The sequence below is a fragment of the Garra rufa genome, chromosome 3 (assembly GCF_049309525.1).
Source record: "Garra rufa chromosome 3, GarRuf1.0, whole genome shotgun sequence".
Lineage (NCBI taxonomy): Eukaryota > Metazoa > Chordata > Actinopteri > Cypriniformes > Cyprinidae > Garra > Garra rufa.
In genome coordinates, this window is record NC_133363.1 from 46,821,244 (window position 1) to 46,848,691 (window position 27,448).

The 27,448-nt window shown below is 36.8% G+C and overlaps 1 protein-coding gene across 1 annotated transcript in view; it reads right to left on the reverse strand.

The window, feature by feature from the left end:
* Positions 1-531: 531 nt before the first annotated feature.
* LOC141331267 (uncharacterized) overlaps positions 532-27,448 on the reverse strand; it is a 100,195-nt gene continuing 73,278 nt past the window's right edge. The window contains exons 3-5 of the mRNA XM_073836266.1: positions 7,009-7,134; positions 6,842-6,914; positions 532-5,203 (exon numbers count right to left, since the gene is read on the reverse strand). Of these exons, the coding sequence (XP_073692367.1) occupies positions 4,173-5,203; positions 6,842-6,914; positions 7,009-7,134 (1,230 nt within the window). The 3' untranslated portion in view covers positions 532-4,172. The remainder of the gene's footprint in view (positions 5,204-6,841; positions 6,915-7,008; positions 7,135-27,448) is intronic.

The window sequence follows — 27,448 nt, forward strand, 5'->3', positions numbered from 1 at the left end:
GGGAAAGAAATCTAGTCTGCATTACATTATATAATAATAATAATAATAATAATAATCACCTCACAAATATTTGGAGCACCTTTATTGTTTACATCTTCTATATGACCATTCTCATATACTTCTAGATATTAATATAGTGATTTTTACTATGCTGGAAGTAGCAATAAAAACTTTTTTATATTTAAAAACATTTAATTAAAGATTGTTGAAAACAGACTGAGCAGTAGTAAAAGGAGGTATTTTTTCTCTTAAATCAATGTCACAAATGTGTTTACTTTCTCCCTGCCTCGTCCTGATAAGCAGTCACAAAGATATATACTGGCAGTGGTGTTCTTGTGAGCCTAAAAGATCATATTATCACAGTAGTTATCAGGCATCGCAACACTAAATGTCATGGGGCTAATATTTATCTGCAGTCATAAATTCACCAATGGAAACGGAAGTAAGATTTAATAAGAACAGGTTCTAAAAAAGGTAAAACAAAAAATGGGAACATTGACAAGACCAAAAAGAGAGATTTTTGTTTTTATACAGTTTATTTTCCAATCTAAAAATATGAAGACAAAATATAATAAATCACAATTAATCACAAATCAGAATGTCTTAAAGTTCATGGCATCAACTACATGGTAATGAACTACTGGAAACCCAAGGCTCTGGCACAAAGGACTGTGGGTTTTATGCACTTACTGTGACAAGTGTTGCTCTTGTATTACATAACAGGTGGTGTGATCATATACTTTATCGTCCCTCTGCTACATCGGGGCTGCCGTTTCAGTGTAGCTGGTGTGCACTTACAAAAGACATTCCTAGAATTGCTGAAAAGTGTCCTTGGTCCAGACAACATCAAGATCCTTAAGATCCTCATTTAGATGGAACAGATTATTACAAAGACACTGGTGTCTAGTGTAAAATGTATTATGTTATGGCAATATGACACAAGTTAGAGAACCTTTAGACTGTGCAATTAATGTCAGAATGAAATGCTGTAACAAGGCTGAGAAACATTGTACTCCAAACCTCCCAATTTCAAAACACAAAACCAAAAGCCTTCTTCTTAAGCCAGACTGGAGTACCAGAAGTCCAGTTATGTCAAAAACATAACAAATTTTTCACCTTTGTAATACATAGTATTACTCCAAAACGATCCATACTGTCTTGCATAATACAAATTACAATAGAGTTTCCTAGTGTAAAATATTTCATTTGCAATTTCAATGTGACACGCATTTCTTTACATCATTGCATTTTCGTTTTATTTATTCTTTTAACAATTATTTACAAAGAAGAATTCATCAGCAGAAAAGAAGCATAAATATGTGTACTTCTCTTTTGTATGTTACACTTTTAGAAACCATATTTTACAAAATACTTTATGTACAGGACAAGCCCCTTTTGAAATACCCTCAAATAGTTCATCACAGAAAAGATTTTGTATGCTTTCCAAATAGCAAGAATGAAAAGCTGCACATATGAGTCTGGTCTGGCATGAATCAGCCAACAATACTGTTACTGCGTTGCATTAAAGGGATAGTTCATCCAAAAGTGACAAGTGTTTTTGTCTATACAATGAAAGTCAGTGTTGTTTTAAACCCCATTAACTTTCAGACAAAAAATATTCTTCAAAATATCTTCTGTCATACAGATTTAGAACAAAACAGGGTGAGTAAATGACGACAGAATTGTCATTTTTGGGTGAACTATCTCTTTTAACTGAATGAGAACTTGCTGGGGAAAGCCCACGTTTTCATAAATCAGTGTTTCACTCCATAATAAATTTGACGATAATTACAATATTCTGCTAAAACAGTGCAGAGAGCACTGGAAGAGCAACCATAGAGAAAAGGAAAGGGCATCTTATAATATAAGCCATTTTAGGAGGCTTAGCAGTGCCTAAGCAGTGCCTCATTTCCACTGATACATTCTCCCTAATGCTAGCCATGAGAAAAAAATGCTTTAGGACTTTAAGGTTTGTTCACACCAAAGATGACAACTATAACAATGAACCATAAATCTTTTTAAGCCATGCACGCATATAGGGCCCAATATACTTCATCATTTAGAACAAAATCAGCTCAAAACGAAGTTTGTTTCTGAAAAAGTTTGCTCCGGCTGGTAAACATCTTGGAACTATATTAGTCCGTAGCCTTGGGATCCAGAGCTGCTTGCAAATTTTGAACTTCTTTTAATTCCTAAGCGAAGAACAATAAAGAACTATGCCGTGAGTATATTGAGGCCTTAAAGCAACAGACAACTGTGTGCATTTATAACAAACAGAAAGTTATTGTCTGTTGGTGTGGACTCTAATATAAAGGGCTTTCGCACTTAGTAGCTCTAGGAATTCAGTTTTAGGAACTAGCCAGCATGGTGGTTCCTACAGAACCAATTTCCCCCTCTGGGACGTGTTCCTGGTAGCATCTGGTTCGCACTGGCAGCAGGAACTCTGAAGTGAAGCGACATCTTTATGCGTAGCATTCACAGATGTCAACAACCGGTGAATAGAGGACAACATGATTTGAGCTGTTTTGTCATGTGGAATGTAAATGCACAATTTATACAATTGAAACAGTAAACACTGGGCTAAGAGACGAAATCTCATATGATAACTTGCAGTGTTACATATCATCAAGGCTGAGAAAAGAACACAACACTGCAGACAACAGTAGCCAGTGTTTCGTATGCATTTGGCCAATCAGCATACACCTACATCACTAATGGTTCCTTTAGAACTGTTTTGCGCCCCTAGGAACTAATTTAGGGTGTGTTCACACTTGTTATGTTTGGTTCGATGAAAACAAACTCTGGTGCGATTGCTCTTTTAGTGCTGTTCATTTAAGTATGTGTGAACGCTCTCATCCAAACCCTGCTGCACACTAAACAAGCGGACTAAGACTGCTAAAAAGATGAGTCTCGGTCCTCTTCCAAACAAACTCTGGTGCAGTTTGAATGCAATGTAAACACAATATGGACTAAATACTTCTAAACGATGCAAAAACAGGATGTAATGAGAAGATGCGATACTATGCGACATGATTTGAGGACGTGGAATGAGCGGTGTATCCAAAACAAAAAATAGCAGAGCGCTAACGAGGAGGTAAAGTGCCTTTTATGAGCTCTTCGTGAGTTTGCAGTTGTTGAATATAAAATCAAATTTATATGCAACAAGCTCACTTAGTCCATCAGATGTATTCGACTTTACAAGTCATGGGTCATACACTGATTGGACTGCGTAGCACCGCTTATAGTTGAACACACCTTTTGTTTGGAGTGTTTGGTGAGTTCCGTCACAAAATATATGTCATTTAACCCGACCAGATTGTGAACGTATCACGTATGCCTTTAGGTTCGATATCTTTAGGTTCGCTGTCAAAAAAGCCAGTGTGAATGCTAAGTGGACCAGGACCAAATATGTGACCCTGGACCACAAAACCAGTCATAAGGTGAAATTTTACAAAACTGAGATATATACATCATATGAAAGCTCAATAATTAAGCTTTCTATTGATGTATGGTTTGTTAGGATAGGACAATATTTAGCCGAGATACATCTATTTGAAAATCTGAAATCTAAGGGTGCAAAAAATCAAAATACTGAGAAAATCACCTTTGAAGTTGTCCAAATTAAGTTCTTAGCAATGCATATTACTAATCAAAAATTACATTTGGATAGGTTTACAGTAGGAATTTTACAAAAAATCGTCATGGAACATGATCTTTACTTAATTTCCTAATGATTTTTGACATAAAAGAAAAATCAATAATTTTGACCCATACAATGTATTTTTGGCTATTGCTACAAATATACCCCAGCGACTTAAGACTGGTTTTGTGGTCCAGGGTCACATATATTGTTTTATTTTTTTTTTGGTCCAGTCCAAACAAACCAAGAGAACTGAACTACAAGTGTGAACGCATCCTTAGTTCCTCCAAACGGAGTTCCTAGAACTAAAACTGTCCTTAGCTTCTCCGGTGCAAACACACCAAAAAGCACGTTCCTCACGGCAATAGTTCTAGGAAGCTATAAAAAGGTTCCTCAGGTGCGAAAGCCCCTATATTTCTTGTTATAGTTAGCGCTTTTGGTGTGAACATGCCTTTACAATGTGATGACCCCACAAACCCATTCTGGCACTGTGTGTAGTGATTTTCAAACCTAGGACGCTCTTGATCACTCCCTATGAGTTCTGCTCAAGGTATTCATCAATCATGGTCAGATTGTTCAGCCAGTCTTCGTTGTTGCCCACCAGAGTGTCTATGAAGTCCACCTCTGCACCGCCACCTCCTCCTCCTCCATGTCCTTGTAGCCCCGCTGCCATTGCCCCATTACTCTGATGCTGGGGCGTGTAGTCATAGGAAGGCAGCTTATCTCCGGGGTTGTAGCCCTGCGGTAAACAGTGTTTCCCTGCGGATGCAGTCTGGTAACTAGGAGGCCCCATTCCATGGGCAGGGTGCATCATGGACGGACCTCCTGGTTTCATAACAGCTAGAGCGGAAAGCGGACCTCGCATTCTGAGGTTCTGTTGGGGCATAGAGGATAACGGCTGGCCGGTGGGCATCTTCTGGTCCTGTCTGCCAACCAAACCAGGGGCTACTTGATTAGGAGGAGGACGGGAACTGGGGAAGTTGGCTGGCATACCTGCCATGCCGGAACGCTGTGGAAACTGAGGACCTCCGCATCCAGGTAGGGCTCCTCCGGCGGGGAACGGATGTTGGTGGTTTGCAGGGTCCATATGTGGTTGCACCCCTTGTTGGTGCTGCCAGAGTTGGGACTGTGATGTGGGCTGCGGCTGCTGCTGCTGGGAAGGGAACATCATACGCGATTGATGAGCTCCGCCTTGGTGTAGCGCCTGCCGCAGGTGGTGGGTCGGAACCGGACCGCCTGGTAGGTTGGGACATGGCATTCCCGGTCTCGTCACAGCGTGAGCCGGGTGTAGCGGTTGACGTGGAGGGCCACCCATTCCCATCATGCTCTGACCAGGCTGCATCGCCATTCCAAAGTCTTGTGATGGGTGGCACAGGGGTTGTTTGGAACCTTTGCTGCAAATGTATCCTCCAACTGACGGGCCCATTTGGGAGACTGAGATGGAGGAAAGACCCATTCGGTTTGTGGGTAAAGGACCACTATGGGAGAGCATGGAGGAATTCAGCTGTTGAGAAGGTCCCAGAGGATATCCTCCACACTCTGGAGGGAGCGGTCGACCTGGACCTGCAAGACAGCAAAAATAGTTGGTTTTGAGCATGCCTTTAGATATATTACTATTAAAAGCTGGTAAGATTTTTAAATGTTAGTCTTCAGTGACACATGATCCTCCAGAAATCATTCTAATATTCTGATTTAATGCCTAAGAAAATTTCTACTTATTATTACTTATTATCAAGGATGAAAACAGTTGTGCTGTTGTGATGTTTTCCAAATAGATTAAATAGATTGAAACTGATTTTTTTCTAATAATGTTTAAAGTCTTTACTGTACTGTCATTCTTGATCGATTTAATGCATCCCTTGCATTAAAAGTAATATATAAACTACCAGTTTTTGGACAGTGAGATTTTAATGTTTTTTAAAGAAGTCTCTTTTGCTCACCAAGCCTGCATTTATTTGATCCAAAATACAGCAAAAGTAGTAATACTGTAAATTTATTTTATTGTTTAAAATAACTGCTTCCTATTTGAACATATTTAATAATGTAATGTATTTCTGTGATTTTAAAGCTACATTTTCAGTATCATTACTCTAGTCTTCAGTGTCACATGACCCTTTAGAAATCATTCTAATATTCTGATTTGCTGTTCAAGAAACATTTATTATTATTATTATTATTATTATTATTATTATCATCAATATTTAAAACAGTTCAGTACATTTTTTCAGGGTTCTTTGATGAATAGAAAGATCCAAAGATTAGCATTTATCTGAAATAAAAAGCTTTTGTAACATTATACACTATACTATTCAAAAGCTTGGAGTCAAGCTTTTTGTTTCGTTTTGTTTTATTTTATTTTGGGGGAAAGAAATTATACAAATTAATATTTTTATTAATTAAGGATGCTTTAAATTGGCCCAACGGTGAATGAAAGACAACTATAATGTTACAAAAGATTTATATTTCAGACAAATGCTGTTCTTCTAAACTTTCTATTCAAAGAAACCTGAAAAAAATTCTATTCAGCTGTTTTCAACATAATAATAATAATAATAATAATAATAATAATAATAAATGTTTTTTGAGTAGCCAAAATGATTTCTGAGGGATCATGTGACTGGAGTAATGATGCTAAAAATTCAGCTTTAAAATCAAAGGAAAAAATTACATTTTAAAACATATTCAAATAGAAAACAGTTATTTTAAAAAGTGAAAAATTCAAAAATGTTTACTTTACTAAATATTTCCATTAAGAATCTTACTGTCCAAAAACATTTGATGGTTGTGTGTGTGTGCATGCATATGCATATATTATTATTATTATTATTATTATATAAAAAAAGGAAATCAAATTGACCCTAAATGTTTGAATGGAAGTAGATAAACAGTAGTAGTAGTTTCATACAAATTCCATATTTATGTGTGCAGAAAAAGATCTCACTCCAAAATGTTCATCAACATGTACATGTCACAGCTCTGCATAAAACATGCAAAATAAAACATTCACTTAAAAAGTGAAGTTTTAATAAATGTTTTGCACATGGGAGCATTTTGTGTTTATTTATTTATATTTATTCATTCTTGTGTAAACTGTTGATGAATCATGATTTCAGCATCAAATTCTGAATGTGGGTTTTATGCAAAAATGGTGAATGAGACTCAGTATTCACCAATGTTTGTGGTATGGTGATGTTACTATACCTTGAAACGGTGCCACCTGTTGGCAGTCTGAGATATGCCCTCCATTCATTTGCTCCATATGCCTTTGCTTTTCCTGTAAGAAACAGAAAATGATATATTAACTCAATTAATGCAATCAAATTCTACCTCTTAAGAAGTGCAAACTAAAAGACCATTTAAGCACTGACTTGTTGTTGAAGCTGTTTGTTTATTAGCTGATTCTTAAGCATCATGTTGTAGCTGCTGGCCTGAGGCTGCCGTGGCACTGCTGACGGAGGGTCCTGAAGAGGTGGCACCATTCCTGCACCTTGATCCTAAGACAGAGGATAAAAGAAAAATCACTATTAAACCTGCAATCAGCTTCAAACTACATTTTAGCTGCGCATAACTCAAAAGTGTCAAAACAATGGCCAGCATATTCACCCAGACATGATCTCACCTTCACTTGACCCACACAAACAACCGTAACTAACTACGTATAATCTCACCGTGATCAAAGACGTGACGCCATTCGGCGTAACTCAACACTGCTAAAAAGGTCATCTCAACCAAGCCCACATGTTCTAACAGGGCTTCTTTCCTTAGCAAAGTTGTAAACATCTGTAAATAACCACAGAGGATTCAGACCAGACCCTGCCTTCCCAGAGCCACGGACGTTTGTTTTCGTTGGCTTTGTCTGAATGCACCCCTCCACCCGAACAGTCCAGCTAGGCATTCCCATATTCCCATTCCCACAAAAGAAAACGCTCCCCACCCTCTTCCCTCCCTACTCCCATCCAAATCCTGAAAACACACACATAACCGGAGAAGAACATTAATCACAGACCATTATGAAGACGTGGAGAGATAACTACTTCACCGTCCAATGATCTGCTTCACGTCAAAGACGCAAACACAAAATGAAATTACTAGGTTTATTATGTTGTGTGAATTCAATTAAATCGCAAACTGCATATGCTTAGCATCACACAGCTAGCTCAAGAACAAGCAGAGGTAATCTGAGGCACTAACAGACACTCCTAGCATGAATCTGGTGTAATCATCTTTGCTTGTAGCAGGCAGGGTGGTGAAACGGCTTCCCAGGGGGAATATCGTGGTGCTTTGCAGTGGAAATGAATGGCTTGTCTGCAGCACTAGTGCTGGTAATGGATATTGATCCAGCACTTGGGTATGTGCAGCAGGAATGAAGAGCTGGTTTAGATGCTTTTGTTGGTTGTGTTTTGTTAGGGCTGTGCCCGAGAATTGTCCATGCATGATTCTGTTTGCCATTAAGACCTGCAACTTCTGATCATTATTAAGAACACTCACATCTGTTAGTTCTTAAAGGAACAGTTCACCCAAAAACAAACATTCTGTCATCATTTACTCGGCTTCAGTCGCTAATCACTTAAGGTTTGAAATATTATGAGGTTGAGTAATTGAATTTTTAAGTCAAACGATCCCTTTAAGACATTATGAGCAATGGTTAAACATTATTTAAATATTTCCTGTTTCGTCAGCCGTTTAAATGCTCCGCAAAGCCCAAGGAAAGAAAATAGTTGATTAGTATGATAATCAGCCACTCTCTCACAAATCCAACAGAGATATGAATAAAAACCTTAGTTTTTTACTTCAAGCGAACGCTAGGTGGCGCATGCGCACTCTTACAGTTCTAAACAAAAACGGTACGCTCGGCGCGTTGAACCCTCCTCAAGAGTTTATGCTGAGCTTTTCTGTCGCCTGTCTTTATCGATTCCCTTTTGTAAAACCCCCAGTCTGCTCTCTATCCTTTCAGCCTAATGTACTGATAAATATAAATCAGTAGTGTGCTCATACTCTGTGACTTAAGAATATACGACATGTTTTAGTCTGCCAGGACGCAGCTTTGCGCTCTATCCGGGAAAGCTCGCCAAGTTAAACAGCGTTTCCGATTGTGCCCTCGATAAGAGACGGCCTTTCATTCTTTTCCCCCCTGTCCTGAGCTACACCCCAACACCTCACAAGCTTTCCAGAGCCTCTAGCAACACACGCACGTTTCAAGTAAAGCAGTCCGTCAATCCGCCTCCCCTTTCCGCTCCGCGGACTCACTCAGCTTTTCATGCAACTCACATTTCGGCGTGCATTTAATAGATTAGATATCACAGCAGCAGAGGTTATCAAAGCAATCCGCTGCCTTTGTTGTCGAACAGAATGCAACCGTTCCTGTGCGTACAAGACGGTAACAAAGAAAGAGAGATATGTTTAACCCCGTCAAATCCATCGGGGTGGAAAGAAATGTAAATTTGGTTTGCTCCCTCTCTCTCTCTTCTCCCTCTCTCTCTTTCTCTCTATTTGTATCGCAAAATAGGTACAAAAACAATAAAGTAATAGTATTTAGTATAAAATTAAACATATAATTAGAAGTACAGAATGTTATTTCGAAAGCAAATGTAAGCAAAATTACATGAATTAAAAGCTATTTAAAGTCAACGATGAAAAACAGCACTAAATATGCCTTAAACCACATAAAAGAGACATAATTACCCATATCAAACTAGCAAAAGAAAATAAAACCAATTACGCATTTGCGTGCTGCCGAGCATGAAAGAATGTTCTATTGCTTAACCCAGAGCACACGTTTGACCTTGCTTTTATCATCTGAACTAGGGTTTTGACATTTCAAAATTAAAATTAATATTTGAGTTCATTTAACATCATTTTAACAGATGTATATCCCTTTACAATATTTTTATTTATTTTTTGCAGTCACCGATTGCAAATTTACTCACTCCAATGTCCTCATTTGTAAATTATAACATTCCTCAATAGTTGCACTCTTTTAACCCAAATGCTGAATTCAGCCTGTTGGGTCATTTTATTGGGTTGTTTTTAATATTTTTTTACCCAGGTGCTGGGTAGTTTTTCTGCACTCTGAAAAATGCTGGGTTATTTTTTTTTACCCAAATGCTGGGTTCAGTCTGCTGGGTCATTTTATTGGGCTGTTTTTAATACTTTTATGTAGGTGCTGGGCAGGGGCGCTGCTAAGAGGGGGAAGTTAGGACAATTCTAAGGGCCCACGCCCTTTAGGGGCCCCCAGATATCTGCTTTGGTGTGGTAGGGGGGGCCCAACCTCATATTTTGTCATAGGGCCCAAAATTGTGAGCGGCGCCCCTGGTGCTGGGTAGTTTTTCTGCAGTCTAAGAATGCAGCTTTTTTTTAACCCAAATGCTGAGTTCAGCTTGTTGGGTCATTTTATCTGGTTATTTTGAATATTTTTTAGCCAGGTGCTGAGTAGTTTTTTCTGTAACTAAGCTGCTGGGTCATTTTAATTGGTTATTAAATATTGCGTTATTATTTTCTACCCAACCACTGGGTTGAGCCTGTCTCCGACGAAACAACCCAGCTGCTGAGTTACAGTGCTACAGTTACAGTTAGCATGGGCTTTTTGCGTCCTTTACAGGAGAAAGTGGTTCTCTGTGCCGCCGATTTGGTGCACTTCTTCAGCGAAATAAAGGTTTGTATACATTTTATTTAATTTATAAAGTTTTACTGTGCTGTAAATTATATTATTTTATGCAACGCAACATACAAGGACGAGATGTCAGTCAGCTGCGTTAGCAGCGGTTGTTTTGCATGATGGAAATGCCTTTTTCCTTGCATAACATAAATTGATTTTATACGTTGTAATACTGAATTTAATTTAATTTGATGTTAAAATATGTCCTCTAATCTCCGTACTGTTAGTTTATGGGCGGGTTATGGAGTCATGGCATCTTTCAGCTACGAGTGAAATGCGAGGCGGCGGTCTGAGGTTTATAGCTCCCTCGGCGAACAGTAGCCTATCACCGGCTTAAATTTTCGCCGACAGACCAGGACAAGTATTAGCACTATTTCAGTGTAATCTGATTACAGAGAACGGTTGAATACACTCAAATTAAAATGCTGCTTTTTAATGTTACATTTTTATTTAAAAAAAATGCTTGTTAAACATGTTTAATGGTGTGTAATATTGCAAACTATGCTGTATTCACCCAAACAAATTCCGTTTGTCTTATATTATTGTCCATTGCTTAAAAATAAAGGTTCATCTTTTAATTTTTGCTATTGCCTCTATAATTCTGTGTGACTTTTAATTTCCAGCCCATTTTAAGCCAGCAATATAATAATTTTTACAACCCAGCATGTTGGGTAAAAACATTTAACCCAACCAACTGGGTCAGAGTAACCCAGCATGTGTTTTGTCCAAAATTTACCCAGCACTGGGTTGCCAAATAACCCAAGTTGAGTTAAGAGTGTGAACTTTTAGTTACATCCTTGGACTGAGACCACAAATTAAACACCAAGTAAGGCTTTACTTGCCCAAAAAAAAAAAAAAAAAAAAAAAAAAAAACGTGGAAAGTCAAATCTCTATATTTAGGTCCATTCTCCAGGCTTCAGCTAATTGTCATGGGAAAATGTCTCAGAAGCAGCAGTGCAGGACTATAGGAAGGGAAATAGAGAGAGAGAGAGAGGTTGTTGTTGAATGTCAGTGAAGTCGCTTTGTCATGCAACTCCAAGTGACCTTGCTGGGAGTAAAGAGGGGGAGGGACAGAAAGAGGGAAAGCTTATGACTGCAAGAGTTAGGAAAGAATGAGATGAGGATAAATGGAGCGGGCAAAAAGCCGAGCAATAAGAAGAGAGAAAAAGACTCAGGCACACAACTTTTGCAAAACAGGTAGATTTCGAAAGCGCAGCGGATAATAGAAGCAAACACGAGACAGAGAGCGTATGCAAGGAAAGCGTGCAAGAGAAAGTGGGACAGAGTTGTGTAGAGCGCTCCTCTGCGCCGTCCTGGCAGAAGTCCAGCTGTCCAGAGCACAGGCAGACACTAAGTACTGCTTTTATATCCACGGTTACCAAGTTTATTTACGTCTATTGGCTTGACGGTGGGGTTGAAGTGCTATGAAATGATGACAGACACTGACTGAGCGTCTGCCTTGAATCGATAGCCTCTGATCATATTTAATATGCAAGTTACGCATGCCCTGATTTATGCGTGCACACACGGCGATATGTAGACGTACGCGTGTGTGATAGTGGGAGCGGCTCACATCATTGGGCATGAGAGGAGGATGTTAATGAATGTGACGCCTGACCTACTTCCACAACAACACATATCAGCTCGCTCTTTCTCTCTCTCCTTCTCTGTTCGTGTGGCTTGGAGACAAGAGCCAGTCTTCGTGCCAGTCTGGTTAACCACACTGTGCCATGTCTACCATATACACCCCATCACAAAAATCCAGCTCTCGGGGCGCCAAGGATATCCACATGTTTTGTTCAGACATGTAAAAATAGATTTCAGGTTAAAAAAATCCTGTTATTGAGGGGGAAAGCGAATAAAGATCGGAGGTGTGTGGGTGGATGGATGGATGTGAAGGAGAGAACAAGCTCCCCCAGTCTTGCTGCTTTGAAGCCTGCTAACTATCCTGGGACCCTTTGAAACACCGCCTCAAATTCCCGAACTGTTCCTGGCACGCACTTCTGCACACACACATACACATATATTCACCCATCCCCCTACCAATGCCAGACACTGGAAAGAGGAAGATGCACACACACACACACACACACACACACTTGTGTGATAAAGCATGCCCACATACTGCATTCGCACAAAACATATTTGCACATTAAAAATGTTCTCACACGTACAGTACACACATTCACACACACCTGGGCTTAGAGGGAAAGAGCCGCTGCCAGGCTAGTGTTAACTTGGCAGAGTGCTTAATTTATTCAGCATTCATTCCTGCCGCAGCTGGGCTCTGTGTCCTCAACCTTGCAGAACCGCAGAACCACGCGGGGCTACGATATCTTCGTGCGGCTCTCGACACCTTCGGCCCTGGCGGAGTGTTCTAATTATTACTCTGTAAATTCTTGAATTGCTTTACTTTACCTTCGAAGATCCGTCTCAGCAGTTCTATAACAATGAGGCTCTCTTTCTCCGCGCTGGATGCAGAGGCTTATTTGTTTGCGTTTGTCCGAGCTAGGCCCCTCCGAAATACCCTGGAACCATATTCTCTACCATCTGTGTACACCACCCCCCTCCCGCCCCCTTTCTCCTGTCCACCCTCCTCCCTCCATTCCACCTCAGGGCAAGGTCACTCGGGACGGGCTCTGCTTAGCCGCTACACTACAACACAAAGACAACACGGTCGGCCTTCAACTGCATCTGACCGGGTGCTTTATTAAGCCATTTTAGGCATCTTGTACTGTTAGCATGAATATTCTCCACATCATGTCAGACCTGTTATGATCTCATACTGTGTACTGAATAATTAAATAATTATACTAATTATTAAAATATTCTAGTGTAAAAAGCAGCTCTATAGAAACTGAATGAAATTCTCAATGCATGAGTTTTTAGTAGTTATAAACCAATATATCAGTTATGTCAGTTGGCTGACTAAGAGGTTCAATAGATTCATCATATCTAAAGTTTATATTTTTAATTAATGTGTTTAAAATTTAATAAATAATTAAATTGAGCAGAATTAGTGCAATTAGTAATTAGTAGGGCCGGGACTTTAACGCGTTAATTTAGATTAATTAATTGCACAAAAATAACGCGTTAAAAATTTAACGCATTTTAATCGCGCTAAGTTTTGCACCGCGGAACGTTTCTCACTGGATGAGATTCGGCGGACCGATTATACTGGAGCACAAACTAGCGTTCAGACAAGCCAAAGAACTTATACCAAAGAAGCTGCGTCCGTCCTAAATAGTAGAGTATGTCCCAAATCGTAGTATGTTTAAAAAGTATTCCAAAGATTCCCGGATGGTCTACTACTTAACGATCAATGCACACTCTTAACTGCTAATATTGCCCGCAACACACTGCGCCGTGAACGAGGATTCGATTAGAACTACAAACACGCATAAAAAGTGTTAAAAAACTACAAACATGGAGGATATACGCGACCAACGGACAGGTAGAGAAAGGGGTTTGAGTGATAAATAATCAGTGTGTAACCTGATAAAAACTATTTTTTAAATGTTATCCGCGTTATATTCCATGTGCAGCAACATTTATAATGATAGGTTTGGTCATTAACGTTTAAATGCATAATTAAGCAAACACAAGAGCAGAGTTCTCGGAATGAAAGACTCGTTAAAGAACGTTTCCTTTTTGCTACACTTAATGGCAATATTGCACTGGTCTGTTGGACTTGGTTGAACAAAAATAAACAATATTTTGTTGCTTAAGCTTATGTATTCAGTCATTATTCAATGGTATACTAAAAATCCATGTAAAAATCTTAATTCTCACTGTTCTCAGGTCAAATATTTACATGCGATTAAAATGCGATTAATTTCGATTAATTAATTACAAAGCCTCTAATTAATTAGATTAAATTTTTTAATCGAGTCCCGGCCCTAGTAATTAGTCAAATATTAGTCAAATTAGTCAAAAAAAAAAAATAGATCATACATTGTGCTAATTCAGTAAAATGATATTTAAATATTTTTTAATTAAGTAATACATTATTAAATGTAGATATGCTTAATAATTTATTATTTTGAAAAAAAAAATTAAATCAATTTACTGAAATTCTATTTAAATATTTCTAAATTAAGTAATAAATCATTACATATTAAATATTCAAAATAAGTCAATTAAATAAAATAATAGTTGATAAAGGTTAGTACACTTTAATAAAAAAAATAAAAAATAATAAAATAAACTAAAATATAAAAGCATACACTGCTGTTCAAACATTTGGGATCAGTAGGATTTTTAATGTTTTTAACTTAAATTAATTAAATAACTCAAATGTTTTTTAAATTCTATTTAAATATTTATAAATTACCTAATAAGTTATTATATTTACATGCATTTAATATATTTTTATATTTCGAATATTTAAAAAAAAATAGTAAATTAAAATAAAAAATAAAAAAATTAATTAAACTAATAGATTATAGATCTAGTACAGTTTAATGAACAAAACAAAAAAAGAAAACAAACAAATAAAAAGCACACTGCCATTCAAAAGTTTGGGATCAGTACGATTTTTCATGTTTTTTAAAGAAGTCCTTTCTGCCCATCAAGGCTGTGTTTGTTTAATTAAAAATACAGAAAAAAACGGTAATATCGTGAAATAATATTGCAATTTAAAACATTGTTTTTCTATTTTAATATACTTTAAAATTGAATTCATTCCTGTGATGTTAAGTTGAATTTTCAGCATCAGTACTCCAGTCTTAAGTGTCACATTCAATAACTCACTTGTCACACAATCCTTCAGAAATCATTGTAATATGCTAATTTATTAGCAATGCTGCTAACAGTTAAACTGCTTTTTTATAACCTGTGATTCTTTGATTGATACTTGAATGAATAAAATGTTAATAAGAACAGCATTAATTTAAAATAGAAATCTTTTCTAACAATATACACTACCTCTACTTCGACGTTTGAGGTTAGTACATTTTTCTTTCTTTTTTTGTTTGAAGTAAATTAATACTTTTATTCAGCAAGGATGTGTTAAATTGATGAAAAGTGATAGTAAGGACTTATATAGCTAGAAAACAGGTTTAAAAAAATACTAAGCAGCACAACTGTTTACAACACTGATAACAAATCAGCATATTAGAATGATTTCTGAAGAATCATGTGACACTAATTGAATTGAAAACTGACTACTAGTTCACATGTTGCATTTACACAGTGCCTTCAATTTTCTCTCTTTCATGAAAAACGCTGGCTGCTGTAACTGTCTGCTCACTGCCCTGATGTCTTACAGTCCCCGATGGGGGACAGACCTCTGGCATTTCTTCTTTTTTGATCTGATCACATGTTCAGCCTTTGCGTTTCTCATCTACTGGGCAAACACAGTGTCTGTTTGACTACACAGACAGGAGGGCTTTGTTTTCAATGTAGACTGTTTACAGGAGGGGGAGAAAGTTTGATTTCCATGTAGTTCTCTTGAGATCCTGATACCTTGCAGGTGTATATGTGCGTGTGTGTGTGTGTGTGTGTGTGTGTGTGGTGCAGAATACTAAACAAAGGTCTGGTGGCTCATATCTAATAATGAGGAGGGAATGAGGAGAGATGATCAGAAACAAAGAAATGAAAGTGAGTGTGTTACTACAATGTACAATTCTCCTATTCAAAGACACATTCTTCATTTACAACACACACATACCTGTTTTTCTATTATAGTGTTGACTTTTGTTTTGTACTGAGCTAATGATATTTTCTACACCTTTGCCCCTACAAGAACCATTTTTCCATTAAAGGGATAGTTGAAAAGTCATTCCCAAAAATAAAACTTGTCATCATTTACTCTACTCTACACTTTATTTTGCTCCAAACCTTTATGTCTTTCTTTTTTTTTGTGAAACACAAAAGAAAATATGTTGAGAAATGTCCCAGTCTTTTTTGTTTGTACACTTTTAAATTTTTTCCCAAACATTGTACCTTTAGGGCAGGGGTCCCCAAACTTTTTTCTGAGAGGGCCACATAATTTTCTTTTCTCTGAGGGGGGGTCGGTTTCTAAAAGAAAATTCCATGTGCTGGACTGACAACTAGTATATTATTATTATTTTATTATGATTTTACCTGTATTTATTATACCTTTTAATGCTAGAATAGTTTATTATTTTGTTATGCACCACACAGACAAATGATCATTTTTTTTCAAAAGATATACAGGTGCATCTCAATAAATTAGAATGTCATGGAAAAGTTAATTAATTTCAGTAATTCCACTCAAATTGTGAAACTTGTGTATTAAATTTAAAGTCTTTGGTTCTTTTAATTGTGATGATTTGGCTCACCCACCAATTCACTATCTCCACAAATTAGAATATGGTGAATGCCAATCAGCTAATCATCTCAAAACACCTGCAAAGGTTTCCTGAGCCGTCAAAGTTGTCCAGAAGACAATCACTGACATCCTTCACAAGGAGGGTAAGCCACAAACATTCATTGCCAAAGAAGCTGGCTGTTCACAGAGTGCTGTATCCAAGCATGTTAACAGAAAGTTGAGCGGAAGAAAAAAGTGTAGAAGAAAAAGATGCACAACCAAGGCTATGTTAATAACTAAGGGACATTTTAGTTTGAAAGCCAACCTTAATTATCAAATACAGACATGATATAAGTAAAACATATATTTAAAATTACATTTTCAAAATATGTCTCTGGCATTCTTCAGAGGGCCGGTCCAAATGTAGGGGCGGGCCGCATTCGGCCCACGGGCCTTAGTTTGGGGACCCCTTCTTTAGGGTATACTTATCAATTTTCCACTTTTTTCCGAGAGTCATTTTATCGTTCACTTCCAGAACAAAAATGAACAGATAATGTACTCACCCCCTTGTCATCCAAGATGTTCATGTCTTTTCTCTTCAGTCATAAAGCAATTATGTTTTTTTGAGGAAAACATTTCAGGATTTCTCTCCATATAGTGGACTTCTATAGTGCCCCCGAGTTTGAACTTTCAAAATGCAGTTTAAATAAAGCTTCAAAGGGCTTTAAACGATCCCAGCCGAGGAAGAAGGGTCTTATCCAGCGAAACGATCGGTTTATTTCTTAAAAAAATATTACAATTTATATACTTTTAACCCTAAAATGCTTGTCTTGTCTTGGCGTTTGGTTTGTGGTTTGTACTTCTGCAGCGAAGTAAGACGATTTTGAAGCTGGAGGACAAAATAAGATGGAAGTTTTTCGACATACCCTAACTGTCTTGAACCAAAATACACAGACTTCACACAGAGCTAGACAAGACGAGCATTTAAGGTTAAAAAGTATATAAATTGTCAATTTTTTTTAGAAAATAACCAATCATTTTGCTAGATAAGAGCCCTTTGAAACTGGATTTAAACTACTCAGGGGCGCCATAGATGTCCACTACATGGAGAGAAATCCTGAAATGTCTTCCTCAAAAAACTAAATTTCTTTTCGACTGAAGAAAGAAAGACATGAACATCTTGGATGACAAGGGGGTGAGTAAATTATCTGTAATTTTTGTTCTGGAAGTGAACTTCTTTCATTTGTTTCAGTTGTGGTGCCTTTTTTTGTGGAAACTGTAGCACTTTTTCCTTCAGGATTCTTTGATGAACAAAAGTTCAAAAGTTATCCAGTTTTTTTTTCTGAGAGTCTACAGTGGAAGTCAATGGTAACCAAAACTGCGAGTTTCCAACGTCCTTCAAAATACCTTTTTTTGTGTGTCACACAGGTTTGGAACGACATGAGAGTGAGTAAATGATGACAGATTTTTGGGTGCGCTAACACTTTATGACCTTATTTTGCGTGTTTCTTCAGCTGTTTTACTCATATGAACTTTGGCTAGTCCACAAACTTGCTCACAAGGAAATAACTGGCTAAAGGTATTAATTTGCTCTATATTTGAGGATACAATCTCCCTATGAGGCTTCCTCGCGTCACAGAATACACAAAATTAAACAACAAAACTTCAGTTAGGTTCAGCCTGCATCCTCTGGGATACACAAGAAAAAGTTAAATATCCACATTTTAGTTTAAAGAGCACCGAAGCACAAAAACATGTTTTAAACAAGCACTTCAGCAGCACATTAAAAACAGCGTACTGTATGTGCAGTTATTAGTGAACTAAGCTGAGAGAGTTTTTAATTATTCATCCTCAGTTTAGAGTTCGAAAGAGAGTTGTTTGCAACAGCACGGTGGTCTGAGAGATCTTAGCGAATATGCCGTGGCTCCTTTGGCTTTCAGTTTGCAAGAACAGTCAACAGCACACCAGAACTTCCTTCCTGTAGACCACAAGTGTGTGTGTGTGGGTGTGTAAGAAGAAGGATGAATATCAGGCAGTGCTACTTCTGTCTGATCACCAGCACAACACCTTCCCTAGAGGTTATTCATACAGACACTTCCCTCATTTCCCGGTCATTTATGAGACTCTTTTATTATTTAACTCTCTCTGACTCCATCCCTATTCAATCTGCTCCATTCCAGTGTTATTCTTACACACATGAACTCTGAAACACACACGCACACACACAGACAGTCTGAGAGGGATCGTGGGGGGATTACTGCTGTCAGGATAGATCAGCTGCTTAGACCACTCACCCTTGTCTAAATCAGACTGGTAGAAGCTACATGAAACAGGCAATCCCTTACAAACACTTTATAAACACCTCAGACGCTCTTTCTAAACCTGTAATCGTAGCTTATTAGCTTCTAAGACACTCCACAAAGCTAGCACGACAGGTTGTCGCCCTAAAATAACACTCATTCCGTAGGGTTTTATCTTCTTTTAGGCGCACAAATGTTTTTGTAATGCATTTAAGGTTTGGCTCTCATTTCATCACAGGATGAGTGAAACATATATAAGAAATGCTGAAATAGGAAGTTACTATTTCAATCTTTATGTTGATTTAGCTTAAAGCTGAACCATAAAGCATGTCTGTTGGCTGAAGCTCAAGAAAATGCTATAAAGCCTGTCAAGGTGGTCAGGAGTCAGACTCACTTAGCTACTAATTAAATAAGACGTTAATTAAAAATATAAATAAGGCTGTGTTTATTTGATTAAAAATATAAGTAAACAGTAATATTGTGAAATATTACATTTTTTATTTTTTTAAAATGTAATTTAATCCTGCAATGGCAAAGCTGAATTTATTTATAACAGCCTGATCCTTCGGAAATCATTATAATGTGTTCATTTGTTTCAGTTGTGGTGGTTTATTTTTCTGGAAACTGAAACTGTTTTTTTTGCTTCAGGATTCTTTGATGAATAAAAGTTCAAAAGAACAGCGTTTATTTGAAGTAAAAATTTTGTAACATTATAAATGCCGTTGCTATCACTTTTGACTAATTTCATGCACACTTGCTATATAAAAAAAATATTAATTTCTTTGAAAAACAATTTTACTGACCCCAAACTTTGAAATGGTAGTGTATATACACTTTTTAATGTTTTTTTTAAGAAGTCTCTTTTGCTCACCAAGCCTGCATTTATTTGATCCAAAGAACATCACAAACAGTACAATTTTGAAATATTTTTACTATTTAAAATAATTGTTTTCTATTTGAATATGTTGAATATGTAATTTATTTCTGTGATTTCAAAGCTGAATTTTTAGCATCAATACTCCAGTCACATGATTTTTCAGAAATTTTGATTTGCTGCTAATGAAAACAGCTGAGTAGTTTTTTTACAGGTTTCTTTGATGAATAGAACATTCAAAAGAACAGCATTTATCTGAAATAGAAATATTTTGTAACATTATAAATGTCTTTATCATCACTTTTGATCCATTTAAAGCATCCTTGCTAAATAAAAGTATTAATTTCTATAATTTCTTTCCCAAAAGAAAAAAAAAAATACTGACACCAAGCTTTTGAACTGTATATTGTATAATATTATAAAAGCTTTTTATTTCAGATCAATGCTGATCTTTGGATCGTTCTATTCATCAAAGAGTCCTGAAAAAAAAAATCCTCAACTGTTTTAAATATTGATAATAATATTAAAAAATATTAGAATGATTTGTGAAGGATCATGTGAAGACTGGCACTGAAGACTTACACTGAAGACTAGAGTAATGATGCTGAAAATGTAGCTTTGAAATCACATTACATTTTAAAATATATTCAAATATTTCACAATATTACTACTTTTGCTTTATTTGTAATAAGTGTAGGCTTTGTGAGCAGAAGAGACTTCTTTAAAAAACAAAAATCTTACTGTCCAAAAAACGTTTAACTGGTAGTGTATGCTAATGCTAAATATACATGTTTTACTTTAAAAAGCACTGAAGCATAAAAACCTGCTTACCAGGAACAAAGGTCAAATATACAGTTTACCAATTACATTTTAACATTATACAGAAACTGACCCCAGCATGTCATGACTGACCAATCACAATCAATTATTCAGAAGAGACATGTAATCAAAATAATGTATGAGATGTGTGTGTGTGTGTGTGTGTGTGTGTGTGTGTGTGTGTGTGTTCTGTGACATCTGCAGCCCGTTCAAGGTACTCTGTCATCCTCAATGGAGGAAGACCTTGAGATCCACCAATTCTTGGCTTTCCTCATGCAAGGTTAGCAATTTAAATCCACTGATAACATGTACATAAAACACACACACACACACACACACACACACACACACACACACACACACACACACACACACACCATGTCCTTGAACACTTTGTCCTTTTATTTATCTAGTATCTCAGTATCACTCCCTTCTCTCTTGTCATGATGCAGAAATGTGAGCGGATCTATAAAAAAAACCCATGTGTTTTTATGTGGTTGCACTTTCTACTCCTTTTTCCTATTATGACAACCAGAGCTTCAGTCTGATCAGGAAAGGGAGGAGCTAGCAGAAAGATGGAGATTCTAAACAATCAAAGCTTCAGGATGTTACAATTTTTTTCTTAATTAATCGAATATCAAGTACAAAAAAAACAACACAGATAACATCAATGTTATTGTGATTTATAAGATAATTATGGGTTCTGACATGACAAATCTCTGAAGATTGCAGCATAGTAACGGATATGACAATATCCATGTATTTGGTCTTGGCAGAATAGATCTGCTACGCGGCTGAATTGCTGCTGCTGTTTGTTATTGGTCTTAAGCAGCACAGATATATAGCATAGATTGTAGCAATAGCCAAAAATACATTGTATGGGTCAAAATGATCTTTTTTTATGCCAAAAATCATTAGAATTCATTAGAATATTAAGTAAAGATCATGTTTAAGTAAAGACCACTGTAAATATATAAAAACTTAATTTTTGATTAGTAATATGCATTACTAAGCATTTCATTTGGACAACTTTAAAGGCGATTTTCTCAATATTTAGATTTTGTTGCACCCTCAGATTCCAGATTTTCAAAGTTTTATTTCGGCCAGATATTGTCCTATTCTAACAAGCTTATTTATTTAGCTTTCATATGATGTATAAATCTCAGTTTTGAAAAACTGACACTCATGACTGGTTTTGTGGTCTAGGGTCACATATAATAACCTGTAGCAGATCTATACAGGTGGAGCTGGGGAGGTGGAGGGTTTCAGAGGAACTCTTAAAGTGTAATGCGAACTGCTCTAGTGAATGCTAGCCAGCCATTTAAATGTAAAGCAGCAAGCTCATTGGCTGCATATACAGCATGGACCAATCAGCTTGTGGCAAGTCATTTATTGCTGTGAATATCATCAGTTTGCACCATTTAGAGTTTCAAACAATAAAACATTACTAACATCAAATATGACACATTTAACAGCTTCTATGGTGTACTGTAGTGTTTCTGCTTTAAATGCCTCAAAAAACCTAATAGCCTAAGATAAATGTCACATTTAGTTTGCTTTTTATTGATATATATGAAATAAAATGACACTGCATGATGCTTTCCTGCTAACAAAGTTAATTTTTCCATTTCGAAGCATTTGATTCACATTAACTAGGCATTTAATGCAAAATCAACCTTCTTAATCAGCATCAGACATATTGATATTTTAAGATCGATTCGCCCATCTCTCCTCCACTCTCATTCTTCCCTCTGACTTAGTTTCTTGAACGTCTTCTCTTGTTTTCACTCTCTTTCACCCTGATCTGTTTCTTTAATAACGCATCGTAATCCTGGATGATTGAATTAGGTTAATGCCGGGGAACAGGTCACATAAACAATATATTCCCTTTCTCTCCCTCTCTTTCCATCTCACTCTCATGCTCAGTAAGCATGGACTGTTCTTTTAAGCACTGCACACCCGGTTTCATTTGGTAAATTGATTGGGAGATTTGTGTGCAGAGTGGAAGATAAAGCCCCATGGGATGAGTGGAGGAGCTGCCACCATTAAAACTGACAGATGTCAAACACGCAAACACGAATGGCACGCTAAGGGGCCACAGTGGCATATCATTAGGTTTATTTATTGTTATTTAAAGGAGGAAACCTCCTTATTCAAGCTCTTACTCTGTCATTAGCTACTTGCATTAAATGTCGAAACACAGCCAAGCACCTCATGGTGCAATTTAAAAAGCATTATACAGAGCACTTGACTCATGTACAACGATTTAATGATTCAAGCGAATGTTTTCGATGAGCAATTCTTAAAGTTAAGAACAAATCATGCTGGAGAAAATAAATGAGGCAGAATTAGAGCTTCTTTTTTTTAAAACAAACTGGTGTTAACATGTTATTGGTGATCTGTTTAATTATGCATGCCACATTCTCGCCCATATGTTCCTCTGCAAGAGTGCGACAGAGGAGGCAGGAATGAACATCCATGTGTGTGGTGATCCCCTGTTGGGGAGGGAATAAAATGGGATAGAATGTAAGAGAGGGTTTTACTTTAGTAACATTTGCTGGACTGCCAACTTTAATCCTGGTTTTAATCTTGTCTAAATTATTCTGTAAAGTATGTTATTGCAATATGTTAGTTTTACACTGGAATTGTTGATATGCAAATTCATCCACCATTATTACAGACAACCAGTTTTAGTAAAAAAATTAGACATACACTATCGTTTAAACATTTAGAGTCCATAAGATATTTTTTTGTTAAAGAAATTAATATTTTTATGCATTGAAATGACCTTTTACATTGTTACATTGATATGTTAATACGTTAATGTTGATATGTCACTTAAACACCAAATCAGCATATTAGAATGATTTCTGAAGGATCATGTGACACTGACAACTGGACTAATGGCTGCTGAAAATTTAGCTTTGCCATCACAGAAGTAAATTACAATTCAAATATATTAAAATAGAACTCAGTTATTTAAAATTGTAATAATATTTCACAATATTGCTGTTTTTAATGTGTGTTTTTTTTATTTTGAATCAGCTTTAATGAGACTTCTTTTAAAAATATTTAAAAAAAAAATCGTACCGACTCCTTTTAAATGTGACCCTGGACCACAAAACCAGTCATAAGGGTAATTTTTTTATTATATTCATATTATATTACAAGTTTTCTAAAATCTTAGGTTTAAATATGCAAATGAGGCATTATTTATTTAAATACAAGCTAATTTGCATACATTTCTAGTACAAAAATCTAAACACTGGATGAAGTCTGTTTCAAAATTCTTGTTTAATTTTTTTGACATATTAGAGTCAAATGTTTTTACAGAGGGGATTTTGGGTATCTCATATTGTCACTCCATAATTCAGAATAAACTTAGAATAGACAGAAAATTTATTTTTTTTACCATTTTTGGGGGAATAAAATTTTGTATAAAATCAAACAAATCACTTCTGAACAAATTTCTCTGTAAAATCCTTAAGAATATAGACAGGAATAAAAATGTAAAGTTTTGTGTGTGTAAGTGTTACTGAAGTGGAGATTTATGGCTCAGTGTAGGAGAAAAAAATGCATTTTGAGAAAATATGGCTTGTAATTGAAATCTACTGACACAAATAGATAAAGTGCTATAAAAGAAACACTTAACAGAGTCTTTTGGGTGTTTTCTTTCCACTAGTCTGAAAAAACACTTTACGAAACAACAAAAATCACAAAATCTCAAACTTGACAGGTGCCAAAAAAAGTGTTTTTGCCTGCAGTGTCTCCCCTTAAATTGAGATTTTATATCATCTGAAAGCTGAATAAATAAGCTTTCCATCGATTTATGGCTTTGCTATTATAATAGGTCAAGATCCTATTTAAAAATCTGGAATCTGAGGGTGCAAAAAATCGAATTACTGAGAAAATCGCCTTTAACTTCAAATGAAGTTCTTAATAATGCACACTACTAATCAAAAATTAAGTTTTGATATATTCATGGTAGGAAATGTACAAAATATCTACATGGAACATGATCTTTACTCATTAACTTTACTAATGATTTTTGGCATAAAAGAAAAATCCGATAATTGTCACCCATACAATGTATTTTTGGCTATTGCTACAAATATACCCGTGCTACTTAAGACTGTTTTTGAGGTCCATGGTCACTAATAATCGTTTATACACAAATTGTCAACTGGTTGTTGTGTCTTTAAGAAGGTCATAGTATCTACAACTAAATGTTTCTCTTTTTACCCACATACTGTATAATGAATATTTCTTTTACACAGGTCAAGCCGAGAGAGGTTTTCAAGTAACGTCAGACTAACCACTTACACAAACCATCCTGTGGCTCTCTCTCTCTCCCACACACAAACACACACACTTACGTGTATAACAGACAGGAACAAACACAAATATGGGCGTAATGTCTACAAGTGGTCGACTTTGGTAACTCAGTGGACCATTGCCACGCCCCTCAGCATGTTCCTCAGCCAATGGGAGCAACCGATTGGGTGTGCCTACAGCTTGTGGCATTAGTTGAGTAGATTTCACATAATAAACCACAGTGTTTTGACTGAACCTTAAATGTTGCACAGTCTGAAAGAATTCACTTTGTACTCTACTAAAGGCCTGTTAGAGTAATTTCGTCGTGAAGAGGATGTTTGCAATGAGTGTATAAGAGTGGGTGTTTGAATAGACTCAATAAATCAGCACTTTTAGATGGTGACAGTTTGCAGCGTTAATGACCAGAGGATTTACCACAACCTTTCTAATCATTTGACGTTACTATTAGGAATTAAATTAAAAAACATAAAATAAAATAACAGTCCAATTTAGACTGATTTGCTAATAAACCATTAAAGGAACACTCCACTTTTTTTGGAAATAGGCTCATTCTCCAACTCCCCCCGAGTTAATAAGTTGATTTTTACCGTTTTGAAATCCATTCAGCCGTTCTCCTGTTCTGGCGATATCACTTTTAGCATAGCTTAGCTTAGATCATTGAATCCTATTAGACCAATAGCATCGCGTTCAAAAATGACCAACGAGTTTCCATATTTGTTGTATTTAAAACTTGACTCTTCTGTAGTTATATCGTGTACTAAGACCGGTGGAAATGGGCTGATAAGATTAGGAACTACACTTCCATTCCGGCGTAACAGTCAAGGAAGTTTGTTGCCGTAATATGGCCGAAGCAGGTGGAGTATTATCAGAAATGAGTTCCCAGCTAGTTTAGCATTTGCACATGTGCTGCGTGGTATTACTGCTCCTGCTTCGGCCATATTACGGCAGCAAACTTCCTTGACTATTATGCCGGAATGGGAGTGTAGTTCCTAATCTTATCAGCCTAGAAAATTGAAGCTTTGCATTTCCACCGGTCTTAGTATACGATATAACTACAGAAGAGTCAAGTTTTAAATAGGACAAATATCGAAACTCGTTGGTCATTTTTGAACGTGATGCTATTGGTCTAATAGGATTCAATGATCTATGCTAAGCTATGCTAAAAGTGATATCGCCAGAACAGGAGAACGGTTGAATGGATTTCAAAATGGTAAAACTCAACTTATTAACTCGGGGGCAGTTGGAGAATGAGCCTATTTCCAAAAAAAGTGGAGTGTTCCTTTAAGACCAAAACTGTGAACCAGACAAACTGAATCATTCAAAAGAATGACTCGGAGCAATGATTTGTAATGTTCAGACAGCTATGCAAACGTGTTTTACTCTACAAAAAAGCAATATCCAGCTGATTAAATATTTAGAGCGGAGCGCAACTACAAAATGCATCTTCACTTCAGACATTTCCATTACTTTCCATTACTTTTCACTTGAAAAAAAAAGATTTTAAATTCCCAGCTATCCCTGAAATCACTTTTTTTTGGTTTAAAACAAGGCTATACTTTGACATGCACAATTCTCCACCGTGATATGATGCTCTGATATTAGGCGCTGAAACATCTGAAGCGTACTACCACCAGTAAATGACTGCAATTTTATAGATGCTTTGTGATTGTTGTATTCTACACCCTTAAAATAATATATTTATAGCTGGGAGTGCATTATTGGGACAGATGAGATGGATGTGGACGAGAAGGAAAAAGGACGAGAGAAAGAAATTGCTTATGTTGAAACAGTGACACACTGCGCTTGACTGATATCTTTAACCTGCTCATCCTTATTAAAGCTACAGCGCACATTTAAACGCACAAATCAGACTCAGATCTGATAATTCTCCAACCGCACCGTGGCATTTTTCATTCCTGCTCAACATAAAAGTAGAACAAAGGCTCAAACGCTCAGCGCTAGTTTTACGCCATCACCCTCTTTTTTCCCCCTCTCCCTCCTCGTCATTTTCTCCCTCTTCTGTATTCTCCTGTATTCTCCTTCATCACTCTCTCCACAGGGTGTCTGGAAGAAGGCGAGGAAAAGACAACAACAAACGACTGCATGTCAGACAGAATGAATGGTAGAAGAGAGAGAGAGAAAGTGAGAGAGAGAGAGTGGGAGAGAGAGAGAGCAACACACCCAAACAGGAGCAGGAAGGCGCTGTGAGAAGAAAAGACTGAATCAGCATCCACCACAGCAAGAGCTGCTGTCTAGATCACTGCTTCTCAACTGCTTTGGCTTCAGGCTCAGATTTTACATTAGAACACCGAGTGCAACTCAATGCAGACCCAAGACTGTTTATTGTGCAAAAGTAAATGAGAATGTCTCTGAAATACATTAAATTGTATTCATCTGAGGTATAAATTGATAATTTGTTGTAATACATTCAGAGTCACCACAGGCTCTTCTTTGTAGTTTAGAGCGTTTGCTTTCTAAACGTCTTTTGAACTTTGATGGCCTTCTGAACTTTTGACTTTCATGCTCTCGCCAGCCAATACCTTCACTAAAC